Source organism: Plecotus auritus, assembly GCF_963455305.1.
Source record: "Plecotus auritus genome assembly, chromosome: 3".
In the NCBI taxonomy this organism is placed as follows: domain Eukaryota; kingdom Metazoa; phylum Chordata; class Mammalia; order Chiroptera; family Vespertilionidae; genus Plecotus; species Plecotus auritus.
Window position 1 is genome coordinate 156,221,129 of NC_137772.1, and position 15,780 is coordinate 156,236,908.

Below are 15,780 nucleotides of genomic sequence, written 5' to 3' on the forward strand. Positions count from 1 at the left end.
AGGGAAAGGCAGTTGGGAGGGACCCAGCTTGCAAGGAAAGGCAGTTGCGGGGGGGGGGGGGGGGGGGGGGACCAGGCCTGCAGGGGAGGGCAGTTAGGGGTAACCAGGCCTGCAGGGGAGGGCAGTTAGGGGGGACCCAGGCCTGCAGAGGAGAGCAGTTGGGGGGGACCCAGGCCTGCAGGGGAGAGCAGTTAGGGGTAACCAGGACTGCAGGGGAGGGCAGTTAGGGGCAAACAGACTGGCAGGGAAGCAGTTAGGCATCAATCAGGCTGGCAGGGGAGTGGTTACGGGGTGATCAGGCTGGCAGGCAGAAGCAGTTAGGGGCAATCAGGCAGAGGCAGGCAAGCAGTTGGGAGCCAGCACTCTTGGATTGTGAGAGGGATGTCCGACTGCCCTCGAAGGGCCCCAGATTGGAGAGGGTGCAGGCTGGGCTGAGGGACACCCACCACTGTGCAAGAATTTTGTGCACCGGGCCTCTAGTTAGAAAAATAAAAGAGAGAGAGAAGGGGAGGGGGGGAGAGGAGAAGGGAGGGAAGGGGAAAAAAAGCTTACCCAGATGCCTTGCAGTTAGAGGTGCCAATGAAATATAAGCAGAAGTCAACTGCAGGGCTTCTGGAACTGATTTTGCTTTCCTAATAAAAGCTTCATCCCTTTTCCCCCTTTACCTGCTTCCAATGAAGATGTGTTGCCTAAAAATATGGCAGCCACCTCATAACCATAAGAGACAAAACAAGATAACTACTACAAATAGCTCCAAATCTTCAGACTTCTGGTTGAGGAAAACAGCCAATGGTGCCTACTTATTTCAGCCACCATCAGTTGCATATTTTCTTTAACTTAAAATTAGCTAAACTTTACAAATAATGTATCTACATGTATAGTTCTAATAAAACTTGCCATTTAAAAAGAGACTAAGAGGAGGATCCAAGATGGCGGCGTAAACACCTAAACTGCTGCCTCGTACAACAATTTCAAAACTACAACTAAAAGACAAAACGTCTATCACCCAGAACCACGGTAAAGCTGGCTGAGTGGAAGTTCTACAACTAGAAGGAAAGAGAAAAGAGCACTGAGATGTGCACAAGCGCTGAAAAGCTGAGGTACACAGGCGCACAGCGGGCGACTGAGAGCGCTGCTTTTTTCAACCCGAAGGGAGATAAGCTCCCGATTACTCTGAACTCCAGTTTCTGGGGAGACGCGGGGGACCCAAACTCCTACGGGGAGAAGCTGGACTGTCTGCCATCGGGTCGGAAAGTGAGAGTGGCTTGCTTGCAGGGCTGCGTGCAGGAATAACTGTTTACTGCACTCGGGCGCGAGACGCAAGGACGGGGTCGGAGACACAGAGCCGGCTTACTGGCAGCCATCACTGCTTGCCACGCCCTACTCTAGTGACGCCCTGAGACCCCGCCCTGCACAACCTACAAACCCACCCAAGCTCCAAGCAGCGGCTTTAGCACATAAATGGCCTACTTTATCGCAGCTTAACCTAGCAAACTTGAAGCCCGGGTCAGACAACTCCAAAACCTCCAAACCCCAAGCAAAGAGGAGGAAACTGTAGTTCTCGCTGTAGCTCCTGCTGGGTGGCCTCAGACAGTAGCTGACCTGCACCCCATTGGAGATCCAGAAGCCAGTGTACCTAGTGGTCAGTGTGAGACACCAGATTTCAACTCCTCACATCCATAAGTGACACATTCAAGAGGCAGACTCAGTGAGCACCAAAGCCCCACTGAAACAAGTCCTGCACCATAAGCGTGTCTCCAGCGCAGCACTTCTTCCATTATACACACAGCAGGTCCTCACAGCCAATTGGCCTGGAGGTCAATTCCTCCCAGTGTACCAACAACGATCAAGACTTAACTACACCGCCGAAACCGGTTTGGCTCAGTGGATAGAGCGTCGGCCTGTGGACTGAAGGGTCCCAGGTTCGATTCCGGTCAGGGGCATGTGCCTTGGTTGCGGGCACATACCCAGTGGGAGGTGTGCAGGAGGCAGCTGATCGATGTTTCTCTCATCAATGTTTCCAGCTCTCTATCCCTCTCCCTTCCTCTCTGTAAAGTATCAATAAAATATATTTAAAAAAAAAAAAAAAAAGACTTAACTACACCAAGACTTTGCACTCAGCCCACAAAGGGGTGTACAAAGAGCGTCCACCTCGGGTGATTGGGGAGGCTGAGCTACTGGCCCCTATAGGTCACCTACCACACAAAGCCACTCTATCAACAGAGGGAAGCAGTAAAACGCAGAGACAGAGAAACATGTCACAAATGAAAGAAATGGAGGAAAGCAAACTACTGGACGACATAGAGTTCAGAACCACATTTATAAGGTTACTCAAGAATCTTCTAAAAACCGCTGAGGAACTTAGTGAGACCTTTAAGGATCTTAATGAGAATGCCAAAAAAATGGAAAAGGACCAGTCAGAAATTAAGCATACACTGTCTGAAATAAAGTATATACAGAAATTCAACTGTAGATCAAAGGACCCCAAGAATCAAACCAGAGATCTGAAATATGAGGAAACAAAAAACACCCAACCAGAAAAACAAAAAGAAAAAAGAATCCAAAAATATGAAGATAGTGTAAGGAGCCTCTGGGACAACTTCAAGCGTACCAACATCCGAATTTTCGGGGTGCCAGAAGAAGAGAGAGAGCAAAATATTGAAAAACTATTAGAAGAAATAATGACAGAAAACTTTCCCTACCTGGTGAAAGAAATAGACTTACAAGTCCAGGAAGCGCACAGGACCCCATACAAGAGGAATCCAAAGAGGACCACACCAAGACACATCATAATTAAAATGCCAAGGGCAAAAGACAAAGAGGGAATCTTGAAAGCAGCAAGAGAAAAACGGTTAGTTACCTACAAGGGAGTACCCATACAACTGTCAGCTGATTTCTCAACAGAAACTATGCGGGCCAGAAGGGAGTGGCAAGAAATATTCAAAGTGATGAACAGCAAGAACCTACAACCAAGATTACTCTACCCAGCAAAGCTATCATTCAGAGTTGAAGGTCAGATAAAGAGCTTCACAGACAAGAAAAAGCTAAAGGAGTTCATCACCCCCAAACCAGGACTACATGAAATGCTGAAGGGTATACTTTAAGAAGAGGAAGAAGAAGAAAAAGGTAAAGATAAAAATTATGAACAACAAAAGGACATCAAATACATACCTACCGACAAGTGAATCTAAAAATTAAGTGAATAAAAAATCTGAAGAACAGAATGTACTGGTGAATATAATAGAATCAGGGACATAGAAAGGGAGTGGACTGACAATTCTCAGGGGGGAGGGGGTGTGAGGGGTGCAGGAAGAGATTGGACAAAAATCTTACACCTATGGATGAAGACAGTGGCGGGGGGTAAGGGCATGGGGTGGGGTGGGGTGGGGAATCAGGTGGAGGCGAGTTATGGGGGAAAAAAAAAGAGGAACACCTGTAATAATCTGAACAATAAAGATTTATTAAAAATAAAAAATAAAATGTAGCATTTCCTCAAAAATAAAAATAAAAATAAAAAAATAAGCCGTAATCATTTTTGGCTCAGTAGATAGAGCGTCGGCCTGCAGACTGAAAGGTCCAAGGTGCAATTCCGGTCAAGGGCATGTACCTTGGTTGCGGGCACATCCGCAGTAGGAGGTGTGCAGGAGGCAGCTGATGGATGTTTCTCTATCATCGATGTTTCTAACTCTCTATCCCTCTCCCTTCCTCTCTGTAAAAAATCAATAAAATATATTTAAAAAATAAAAATAAGAAATAAATAAAAATAAATTAATTAATTAAATAAAAAGAGACTAAAACCAAAAGTCTAAAATGTAATGTTAATAACTTGACTAAATCAGAAAGTCTAATAACTTCTATACAGCAAAGATACCACACATAAAAGAGAAGCAAGACTGGCTGAAAATGTTTCCAAAATATATGGTAGATGACATAAAAACATCCAGGAGAAACCAAGATGGCGGCATAGGTAGGCACCTAAACTGCTGCCTCACACAACAATTTCAAAACTACAACTAAAAGACAGAAGGGACACCATCCAGAACCACAGGAAAGCTGGCTGAGTGAAAATTCTACAACTAGAAGGAAAGAGAAAAGCTCACAGAGAATTGGAGGTACGGCAAAGGGTCTTTGTGCGCACAGAGAGGAAGGGCAGCTGAGAGCCTGGCTGACTTTCTCTGGCGGAAGGGGGAAGGAAGCCCCCGACTGCACTGAACCCCAGTTCTGACTGCACTGGACCCCTGTTCCGGGCGAGCCCCTGGGGACCAACGCTCTTGTGGGGGGAGTCTGGACTCTCGGGCGGAGACTCGGGAGCTGGGGAAGGCAGAGGTCTGAAGGCGCGCGCATGCGCGTAAGGGCAAGGCTGACAGGAAGCTAAGACTGTCTGTTCCGCCCTGAGACTCCACCCCATCCAAGCTGAGCACAGAGGCTATTGCAATTTGGCAAGTCTAATCCTATAAGGCTGTCTCCAGCACCGAACTTCTCCCAGCATAGACACAGCTGATCCTTACAGCCAACTGGCCTGGAGGTCAATTCCTCCCAGTGATACCAACAACAATCAAGACTTAACTACAACAAGGCTGTACACACAGTCCACAAAGGGGTGCACCAAGAGTGTCCACCTCAGGTTAACTGGGGAGGCCGACCCACTGGGCCATATAGGAAACCTAGCACACAAATCTACCCTACCAACTCAGGGAAGTAGTGAAAATGCGGCGTCAAAGAAACAGATCACAAACGAAAGAAATGGAGGAAAACAAACGACTGGATATAGAATTCAAAACCACGGGTATAAGGCTTTTCAAGAATATCCTAGAAAAGGCCGATAAATATAACGAGACCCTCTAAGATATGAAAAAGGACCAACTAGAAATTAAACATACACTGACTGAAATAAAAAATATTATACAGAGACCCAAAAACAGACTAGAGGAACACAAGAATCAAGTCAAAGAATTGAAATACAAAGAAGCAAAAAACACTCAACCGAAAAAGCAAAAAGAAAAAAAAATCCAAAAAGTTGAAGATAGTGTAAAAAGACTCTGGGACAACTTCAAGCGTACCAACATCAGAATTATTGGGGTGCCAGAAGAAGAGAGAGAGCAAGATACTGAAAACCTATTTGAAGAAATAATGACTGAAAACTTCCTCCACCTGGTGAAAGAAATAGACTTACAAGTCCAGGAAGCCCACAGAACCCCAAACAAAAGGAATCCAAAGAGGACCACACCAAGACACATCATAATTAAAATGCCAAGAGCAAAAGACAAAGAGAGAATATTAAAAGCAGCAAGAGAAAAACAGTTAATTACCTACAAGGGAGCACCCATACGACTGTCAGCTGATTTCTCAACAGAAACTATGCAGGCCAGAAGGGAGTGGCAAGAAATTTTCAAAGTGATGAATAGCAAGAACCTACAACCAAGATTACTCTACCCAGAAAAGCTATCATTCAAAATTGAAGGTCCGATAAAGAGCTTCACAGATAAGAAAAAGCTAAAGGAGTTCATCACCACCAAACCAGTATTATATGAAATGCTGAAAGGTATTCTTAAAGAAGAGGAAGAAGATCAGGGGCATAGAAAGGGAGTGGAATGATAATTCTCAGGGGGAAAGTGGTATGGGGGGTTCAGGAAGATACTGGACAAAAATCATACACCTATGGTTGAGGATAGTGGGGGGGAGGTAAGGGCAGAAGGTGGGGTGGGTACCGGGTGGAGGGGAGCTATGGGGGGAAAAAGGAGAAACAATTGTAATAATCTGAATAAATATTTATTTAAAAAATAAATAAATAAATAAATAAAAACATCCAGAATACAAAAACAACTCCTACCAATTTATTTCAAAATCAATATATATCAAAAGAGAAAAAGCAAATGCTGTCAACAAGCAAGTCAAAGAAAAAATATAAAGTGCCAAACATATAGGAGGATATCCAACTTCAGAAACAATCAAAGAAAAGCAAGTTAAGATGAATTTCAATTACTTTGCCCTATTCCCGTGGTCAGCAAACTGCGGCTCACGAGCCACATGCGGTTCTTTGGCCCTTGAGTGTGGCTCCTTCCACAAAATACCACGGCCTGGGCGAGTCTATTTTGAAGAAGTGGCGTTAGAAGTTTAAGTTTAAAAAATTTGGCTCTCAAAAGAAACATCAATCATTGTACTGTTGATATTTGGCTCTGTTGACTAATGAGTTTGCCGACCACTGCCCTATTCAATTAAAAAATAAAAACAGGAAAGACAGTATGAGAAAATGCTATCCCCATACTGTGATGACAGTACTTATTCCAAAAAGGCAGTTCAGCCTACCTTGTTAAAATTCAAAATAGGCATGTGTTTTACCACAACAACTCTCTTTTCATCAGCTACCCCCCAAAAAATACTAACACATGTATAAAGAGGCATATACAAGAATTTTCATAACAGCATTGTTTGTAAAAGTGAAAAAATTAGAAATTCCTAATATTTATCAATGAAGAAATGAGTAAATAATAAACTAGGGAGTAGCCAATGAAATATTAGCCAATAGTTTAGACTGATAATATGTTAATATTTATCTATGTTCAATACATACAGTAAATAAAAATGCTGTGATAATATGTGCAGTATAACAACTACATGTAAATATGTAATTAGAAATGCACAGGGGAAAACTAGGAATGGATAAATAGATAGGGAAACTGTACAGATAAATTCTTGAAAGACATACACTAATGGACAGATGAGGAACAGGGCTATAATCAAATAGGACTTAAACTTTCCATTATTTGAATTTTTACAAGAATGTATTCATATATTGATAATATCATTCTTTTATTTTTAAAAAGGGAAAAAGGAAATTTGTAGGAATAGGAGGTATTATAAAGACACAAGAAAATTAAGTAATAAGAACAGATACAGACTGAAAATTGGGGAGTGACTGAATGAAATTATAAAGTGGAGTGTTTTTTCTTTCAGGTCCTTCCTTGGGAGCCCCCACCCATGGTTACCCAATTTAAAAAATGCAGCCCCCTGCCCTAGCCAGTTTGGCTCAGTGGATAGAGCGTAGGCACTCGGACTGAAGGGTCTCAGGTTTGATTCTGGGCAATGGCACACACCTTGGTTGCAGGCTCCATCCATGGCCCTGGTCTGGGCATGTGAGGGAGGCAACCAATGGATGTGTCTCTCTCACTTCAATGTTTCTCTCTCATTGTCTCTCCCCATCACTTCCACTATTTCTAAATATCAATGGAAAAATATCCTTGGGATAGCATTAACAACAAAAATGAGAAATAAAATAATAAAAACACCATTGGGGGGGAGGGAGAATGCAGCCTTTACCACCATCATTACCAACTCTACCATCTCTAGTGGAGAAAGCTAAAAAGCATCTACAGAACCCTCACCTCACACAAAGGCTTGGAATAGGTACATCAAGTACTTTTGGATATCAGGATAAAGGTCAAGCTAAAAACAGGACTACTAACAAAGTCCAGAGGCTAGAGGTTTACTCATTAAAAAAACTAACAGGTTATCTCTGGATTAGGAGAAACCAAGCACACTCAGGAAAAGGATAATACACTAAAAACAAGAGAATTACCTAAAAGTCCATCTCTACAATAAGTTGGCAAGGTTCCTAGCTCTCTTCCTCTACTCAGTTCCCATAACACTGGAATCCAGGCTTAACCTTTCCAGCCGGGAATCTGCAAATTGTTCTCTGAAGAATGAGTAGCCCTAAATTTCAACACCAAGGATTCTCAAGGAAGCAGACTAGCCAGGTCACCCTGAGTCCCAACTATGAGCAAACTTACTCAAACCTAGAGAGATTATAGTCACTTTTCTGTGAGTGCTGTTTAATACGAGCACTATGAAGATCACCAAACTTCAGGCAAGTGTCTATACAGAAGACAAAGTCTAAATGAAACAAGAAAAAGAAAGTCAATTAGAGGAAGTAGACTATATACAGAAATGAAAGCATCTAAAAAAAAACTATCCTTAAACACCTTAGAAATAAGGATATTATATCCACTAAGAACAGGATGCTGTGTTTAAAAACAGGGTGAGGCAAGCCAGTGAGCCAGGATAAGTGGAACAGAGAAACAGACAGATAGCTGAACAAACTGGCAGAGCAATTTTTAGCAGGTACAGAAGGTCACCTCCCTAGAAATAACATCTAAGCCCCAGTCGTATTTCAGGTCCAGTCCCAGAAAAGTAGCTAAACCAAGTGGGCAACACTAGGATTAGTTGCAATGACTAACGACCCCCTGCCCTGACAATGACCAATCAGTGAAGACCATGACCCTGAAGGAGCCCATCTAGAAAGCTGATGAATATTCTGCTAAAAACAACCCTCCTCTCCCCAAGACCTCCCCTAAGATTCCTGCCAGCAAGAAAAGAATTCAGCCGAAACCGGTTTGGCTCAGTGGATAGAGCGTCGGCCTGCGGACTGAAGGGTCCCAGGTTCGATTCCGGTCAAGGGCATGTACCTTGGTTGCGGGCACATCCCCAGTAGGAGGTGTGCAGGAGGCAGCTGATTGATGTTTCTCTCTCATCGATGTTTCTGGCTCTCTATCCCTCTCCCTTCCTCTCTGTGAAAATCAATAAAATATATTTAAAAAAAAAAAAAAGAAGAATTCAGCTTTCCCTCTGGGGAGCAGCCCCCACCATTTCCTTTCCCCTCTTCCTCCACCACAGGAAGGCATCTCCTACACACCAAGGGACGCCATGAGACTTGCAACCAGAGGAGCAATGGGCAGTGGAAGCTCGTCCCAAGCTAATCCCTGAACCTGTTTCCAAGGCCCCCTTTTAGCTTACTTCCCAGAGAGCTAGGACAGCCCAGCCTAGGCTCTCCTGTTGCTTCTTCTATGCTAACCCCCTTCTTGTTTTACTGTCCCCAGCTTTAATAACATTCCCTCATAATCATCTGGACTCCTGTGAAATTTTTCCTGCACAAAGTCAAGAACTCACACACTACTAGCTGGCCCTAGGCAGACCCACTCAGGGCCAGGTCCCCTGTCTGGTAACAGTAAGAATTAAAACTATAATAGCATGGCCTGTGTGGCTCAGTAGTTGAGCATCAACCTATGAACCAGGAGGTCACAATTCAATTTCTGTTCAGGGCACATGCCTGGGCTGTGGGCTTGATCCCCAGTAGAGGACGTGCAGTAGGTGCCATTCAATGATTCTCTCTCATCACAGATGTTCCTATCTCTCTTCCCCTCCCTTCCTCTCTGAAATCAATAAAAACATATTTTGAAAAAATATTTTTTAAAAATATAACAAAAATGAAAAAGGCAATAAAATAACTAAAAGATAAAATTGAAGCAATTTTACCTGACCGGTTTGGCTCAGTGGATAGAGCGTCGGCCTGTGGACTGAAGAGTCCCGGGTTCGATTCCGGTCAGGGGCATGTAGCTGGGTTGCGGGCACATACCCACTGGGAGGTGTGCAGGAGGCAGCTGATCGATGTTTCTCTCTCATCGATGTTTCTAACTATCTATCCTCTCCCTTTCCTCTCTGTAAGAAATCAATAAAATATTAAAAAATTTTTTAAAATTGAAGCAATTTGCCAGAATATAGAATACACATATACACAATGAATTAGAAAATAGGAAACAAAGTATTAAAAAAAAAATTACAGGACCAGTCCAGAAGGTCTAAAGAGTTTCCTAAGGAAAGAAAAGGAAAACTGTAGAGGAAATAACTCAAAAATATCTCCTAAGAAATAAAAGACTCAAGTTTCCATATTAAACAGGACCATCAAGTACTCAGCACAAAAAATAAAAAAGACTACAAAGGCTCATTACCAGGACATCCTAAAAGATTCTAAAGAAGAAAAATACAAACAAAGGATAGGGGATTAGAATGCATTCAACCTAACATCAATAAAGAAAACTAGACAAACCTAGGATGTTAACTTTCAAAAATGTGTGGGAAAAATTATTTTCAAGCTGTAATTCTATGCCAGCCAAGCTATCCAATCCAGAATAAGAATAAAAAAGTCTTTAAAAAAATTTGTTTTTGTTCCCATGCGCCTTTTATTTCCTTAGGAAGCACTGGAACTTGGGAGTAAACCCAAAACAAGGGAGTAAACCCAAATAGGTAGATAACAGCATAGGATTTTTTTAAAAGGGGCCAGGGAGGGGAGAAACCAAGATGGCAGCATAGGTAAGCACCTAAACTGCTGCCTCGCACAACAATCTCAAAACTACAACTAAAAGACAGAACGGACACCATCCAGAACCACAGGAAAGCTGGCTGAGTGGAAATTCTACAACTAGAAGGAAAGAGAAAAGCTCACAGAGAATTGGAGGTACGGCAAAGGGTCTTTGTGCACGCAGAGAGGAAGGGCGGCTGAGAGCCTGGCTGACTTTCTCTGGCGGGAGGGGGAAGGAAGCCCCCGACTGCACTGAACCCCAGTTCCAGGCGAAACCCCGTGGACCCAGGCTCATACAGGGGGAGTCTGGACTGTCAGGTAGAGAGAAAAACACCCGGAGACCCGGGGGGAGACCTGGGAGAGCCCCGGCGGGCAGGGGTCTGGAGGTGCACGCACCAGTGTGCACAAAGGCTGTGGAGGTTGCCACAGGCTTTCCCTAACAGAAGGGAGTCAGAAGCTCCTACCTGCACTGAGCCCCAGTTCCAGGCGAGCCCCTGGGGACCCACGCTCTTGCAGGGGGAATCTGGACTCTTGTCTCAGGAGCCGGGGAAGGCAGAGGTCTGGAGGTGCGGGCACGCGCACAAGGGAAAGGCTGACTGGAAGCCAAGACTGTCTGCTCCGCCCTGAGACTCCACCCCATCCAAGCTGAGCACAGAGGCTTTTGCAATTTGGCAAGTCTAATCCTATAAGGCTGTCTCCAGCACCGAACTTCTCCCAGTGTAGACACAGCTGATCCTCACAGCCAACTGGCCTGGAGGTCAATTCATCCCAGTGATACCAACAACAATCAAGACTTAACTACAACAAGGCTGTACACACAGTCCACAAAGGGGTGCACCAAGAGTGTCCACCTCATGTTAACTGGAGAGGCCAACCCACTGGGCCATATAGGAAACCTAGCACACAAATCTACCCTACCAACTCAGGGAAGCAGTGAATATGCGAAGACAAAGAAACAGATCACAAACAAAAGAAATGGAGGAAAACAAACAACTGGATATAGAATTCAAAACCACGGTTATAAGGCTTTTCAAGAATATCCTAGAAAAGGCCGATAAATATAACGAGACCCTCTAAGATATGAAAAAGGACCAACTAGAAATTAAACATACACTGACTGAAATAAAAAATATTATACAGAGACCCAACAACAGACTAGAGCAGGGGTGGGCAAACTTTTTGACTTGAGGGCCACAATGGGTTCTTAAACTGGACCGGAGGGCCAGAACAAAAGCATGGATGGAGTGTTTGTGTGAACTAATATAAATTCGAAGTAAAGGAGCAGAGGGGAGAGCAAGAGAACCCTCCGCTCTTTCGGCTCCGCGGGCCAGATAGAACAGCCGAACGGGCCAGATTCAGCCCGCGGGCCGTAGTTTGCCCACGGCTGGACTAGAGGAACACAAGAATCAAGTCAAAGAATTGAAATACAAAGAAGCAAAAAACACTCAACCGAAAAAGCAAAAAGAAAAAAAAATCCAAAAAGTTGAAGATAGTGTAAAAAGACTCTGGGACAACTTCAAGCGTACCAACACCAGAAGAAGAGAGAGAGCAAGATAATGAAAACCTATTTGAAGAAATAATGACTGAAAACTTCCTCCACCTGGTGAAAGAAATAGACTTACAAGTCCAGGAAGCCCACAGAACCCCAAACAAAAGGAATCCAAAGAGGACCACACCAAGACACATCATAATTAAAATGCCAAGAGCAAAAGACAAAGAGAGAATATTAAAAGCAGCAAGAGAAAAACAGTTAATTACCTACAAGGGAGCACCCATACGACTGTCAGCTGATTTCTCAACAGAAACTATGCAGGCCAGAAGGGAGTGGCAAGAAATTTTCAAAGTGATGAATAGCAAGAACCTACAACCAAGATTACTCTACCCAGAAAAGCTATCATTCAAAATTGAAGGTCCGATAAAGAGCTTCACAGATAAGAAAAAGCTAAAGGAGTTCATCACCACCAAACCAGTATTATATGAAATGCTGAAAGGTACTCTTAAAGAAGAGGAAGAAGAAAAGGGTAAAGATAAAAATTATGAACAACAAATACATACCTACCAACAAGTGAATCTAAAAATCAAGTGAATTAAAAACCTGAGGAACAGAATAATCTGGTGAATATAATAGAATCAGGGGCACAGAAAGGGAGTGGACTGACAATTCTCGGGGGAAAAGGGGTGTGGGAGGTGCAGGAAGAGACTGGACAAAAATCATACACCTATGGATGAGGACAGTAGGGGGGAGGTAAGGGCAGAAGGTGGGGTGGGAACCAGGTGGAGGGGAGCTATGGGGGGGAAAAGGAGAAACAATTATAATAATCTGAATAAAGATTTAAAAAAAAAAAAAGACACAAGGTGGTTGTGAACATCACAAGAAGTAATATGTATGAAGTGACTTTATAAAGTGACTAATAAATGTTTAACTTTAAATTTGGAACCCATTTAATGACGTAATGAGATGAAAAGCCTTTTCTTATCTTGGACTAGATCTCATTCACTGTATAACCTCAAGCAGCTATCATAACACAGTGACTATAGTATGCTACTGCTCAATAAGCATTTGCTGGTTAAATAAAAAAATAAAATAAAATAAAAGGGGGGGAGGGAATAAAATATGGGAAAGAGGCTAAAAGAATCCCCAGGATAACTGCTGCACAGAAAACCCAGGGGGCAGCTAGTTCAAAATGAAGCATGTAAGACTCTGGAAGAAATGTCTCCATGAAGATGAAATTAGAAGATCATGTACATGATTAAATACTTAAGAGAAGAAATGTGGACAGCTGAGCCAGAGTTTCAAGGTGAAGGTGAAATAGAGATAAGACAGAGTTAAATCTCTACCTACCACAGTGAGAAGTCAACACATGATACAAATGTTAAAGACAAGTTATCATAAAAACCCAATGATTCTACTCTTAGGTTTTCAAGAGAAAATATATGCTCACACAAAAACTTGTACATGAATGTTCATAGCAGCATTATTTATATTAGTCTAAAAGTAAAAAAAAATAAAAAGTCCATCAAATAATGAAAAAACAAAATGTGGTATATCCATAAATGCAGTATTATTCAGGGGGGAAAAAGAAAATATCAATAGATGCTACATCATGCATAAACCTTGATACATTATGCTAAGCGAAAGAAGCCAGTCACAAAAGACCACACATTGTATGAAAATGTCCACAACAGACAAATTCAGAGACAAAGTAGATTAGTGGTTGCCAGGGACTGGAAGAAGAGGAGATTAAGGAGTGACCAACCAATAAGGTTGTTTCTTTTTTGGGAGTGATTAAATATTCTAAAATTAAATATTGGCAATGGTTGCACAAAACTGTAAATTTACTAAAACCACTGAATTATACACTTTAAAAGAGTTTTATGGTATATGAATTATATCTCAATAAAGCTATTTTTTTAATGCCCTAACTTTCCTGAGTCATATTTTTTTTAAATACCTTTCCAGCATAGAGAATACTCGAAGAATCTAAAGCATCATCCAATGGTCTCCAATCCACTATAACTTCAGCATCCTAGAGAAAAAAATTATGAACTACATTTACTATTCAGCAATATCTTACATTCTTAGTCATTATTACATTCTTACATTATTTTTAATCCCATGAACCCAAAATAAGTTAACCTCCTAAATACTAGCACTTTAAATATGCGATATCATATATAAACTACTACTGGACAACCAATATAATGTAGATTTTAAAACTCTGCTCACATTTTATTATAAGAAACTAGTGACCCAATGCATGAAATTCATGCACATTAAAAGGGGGTTAATTAGAGGAAATATTTTAATATTGCTATTTGCCCTTTCTCTATAACAGAAGTGTCAAGAGATGAAAGAAAATTAGTAAAATGTATATGAAAATCTTCCTCCTGTCAAGAGTCTGGGGCGAACCGCGGACCCAGAGTCAAGTCCCCACCCACCCACAGCACCTCAAAATCGCGTGACATCCAGGACACAGCCAGCCCAAACTGCATTGGGCGAGATCCAGACGCGGCCTGCCCCACCCTTGTCAAGCCCCACCAGGCAGGGGACGTAGCCACAGGTCCTCTGGCCTGGCGCCGGGCAGGGGGGCATAACCTCAGGTCCCCCATCAAGCCCCGTTGGCTGGGGGGCACAGCCTCAGGTCTCCCGTCAAGCCCCGCCAGGCAGGGGCGCAGCCTCAGGTTCCCCGGCGCTGGGGCGGGGGGAGCAGCCTGAGGTCCCCCGGCCCAGCACTAGGGTGGGGGGCACACCTTGGGTCCCCTTTCAAGCCCCACCGGGCGGGGGGCACAGCGGAGGTCTCCTGGCCCAGTGCCAGGGCGGGGGGCACAGTCTGAGGTCCCCTGTCAAGCCCCGCTGGGCAGGGGGCACAGCCTGAGGTCCTCCGCCAAGACCTACTAGGCAGGGGTCGCGGCCTGAGGTCCCTGTCAAGCCCCACCGGGCGGGAGGCACAGCCTCAGGTCCTCTGCCCCAGCCCAGGGCCACGCAGCCTCAGGTCCCTGCTGACTGCTCGTTAAGGGAACTCAGCCTCCACTGTGGGTGCAGCCATCTTGTGTTACGGAAACCCCGCCTCCACTGTGGGCGCCGCCATCTTTGTGATGGCATGACGGTCAATTTGTATATTCCCTCTTTATTAGATAGGATGTGTTACTGCAACTTCTACATAATAAGTTTTTAAGTATTCCATGCCATTTTACTGACTTATCTAAAGTATTTTATTTCTAATATCATTTAATGTTTAATTTATAACTACTATTCGATTACATATCTTTATCTTACACATAGAATCCAAACTTGCTGATAATGCCCCAAAGATTAGCCACTACCATGAACAATTAATTATTAAATAAAATTATTTACTGGAAACATACCTTCTCTAAAACACGTAATATTCCTGAAATCAAGCTGTCTTGGTCATTGCTCTTTCCATAAGACGAGTGAATATAGACACCTTCCTGTTCATATATAACCTGGAACAGCAAAAATAAGATTAATCACACTATTTTTATTCAATACTATTTCAACATCAGTTTAAAAAAATTAAAGAGATGTTTCCCTATAATGCCTGAACCAAGTTTCTGGTTATTTCAAACGTAAATGTATTATCAGGAACCGACTGTGATGAGAGAACCAAGATGGAGGTGTAGGTAAACACCAGTACTTGTTGCCTCCCACAACCACATCAAAATTACAAGAAAATACCAAACAACCATCACTCAGAACTGACTGAAAACTGGCTGAAAGGAAGTTCTACAACCACAGAAATAAAGAAGAAAGCACACTGAGACTAGTAGGAGGGGAAGAGGCATGGAATGGGCTGGTCCAACACCCACATGTGACTTTTTAATCGGGAGGAATATCTCCAAGACCTCCCCTGAGAAGCAGGGGGTCGCAGCCCCCCACGAGGTTTCCAGAGCTGGGAAAAGAAGTCCTTGTAACTTCAGGCTGTAAAAACCAGCAAGGATTGTGGCTGAGTGACATGGAAGCTGCTGAAGTACCAGGTGTTCCACGACCTTTTAAGGTCCTGCTTCCTCTAAGCTCCAGTACCAGGCAGCAGGTTTGGGGAATCCAGGGACATACAGGGAGGAACTGAACTGTCTGGCATCAGGGCAGAAACTCATGGGCAGCTTTCTCCCAAACAGGAATGTTA

General features: G+C 43.3%; 1 protein-coding gene across 3 annotated transcripts in view; it reads right to left on the bottom strand.

Moving 5' to 3' along the window:
* The window catches only part of TBC1D15 (TBC1 domain family member 15), a 91,028-nt gene that overhangs the window by 47,975 nt on the left and 27,273 nt on the right, over positions 1-15,780 (bottom strand). For all 3 annotated transcript variants that reach the window (XM_080662705.1, XM_080662704.1, XM_080662703.1), the window contains 2 exons: positions 15,002-15,100; positions 13,585-13,659 (listed from right to left, as the gene is read on the bottom strand). Coding sequence is in view for 2 of the 3 variants with exons in the window: in XM_080662704.1 (XP_080518830.1) it covers positions 13,585-13,659; positions 15,002-15,100 (174 nt within the window). In the remaining variant the exon portion in view is untranslated. The remainder of the gene's footprint in view (positions 1-13,584; positions 13,660-15,001; positions 15,101-15,780) is intronic.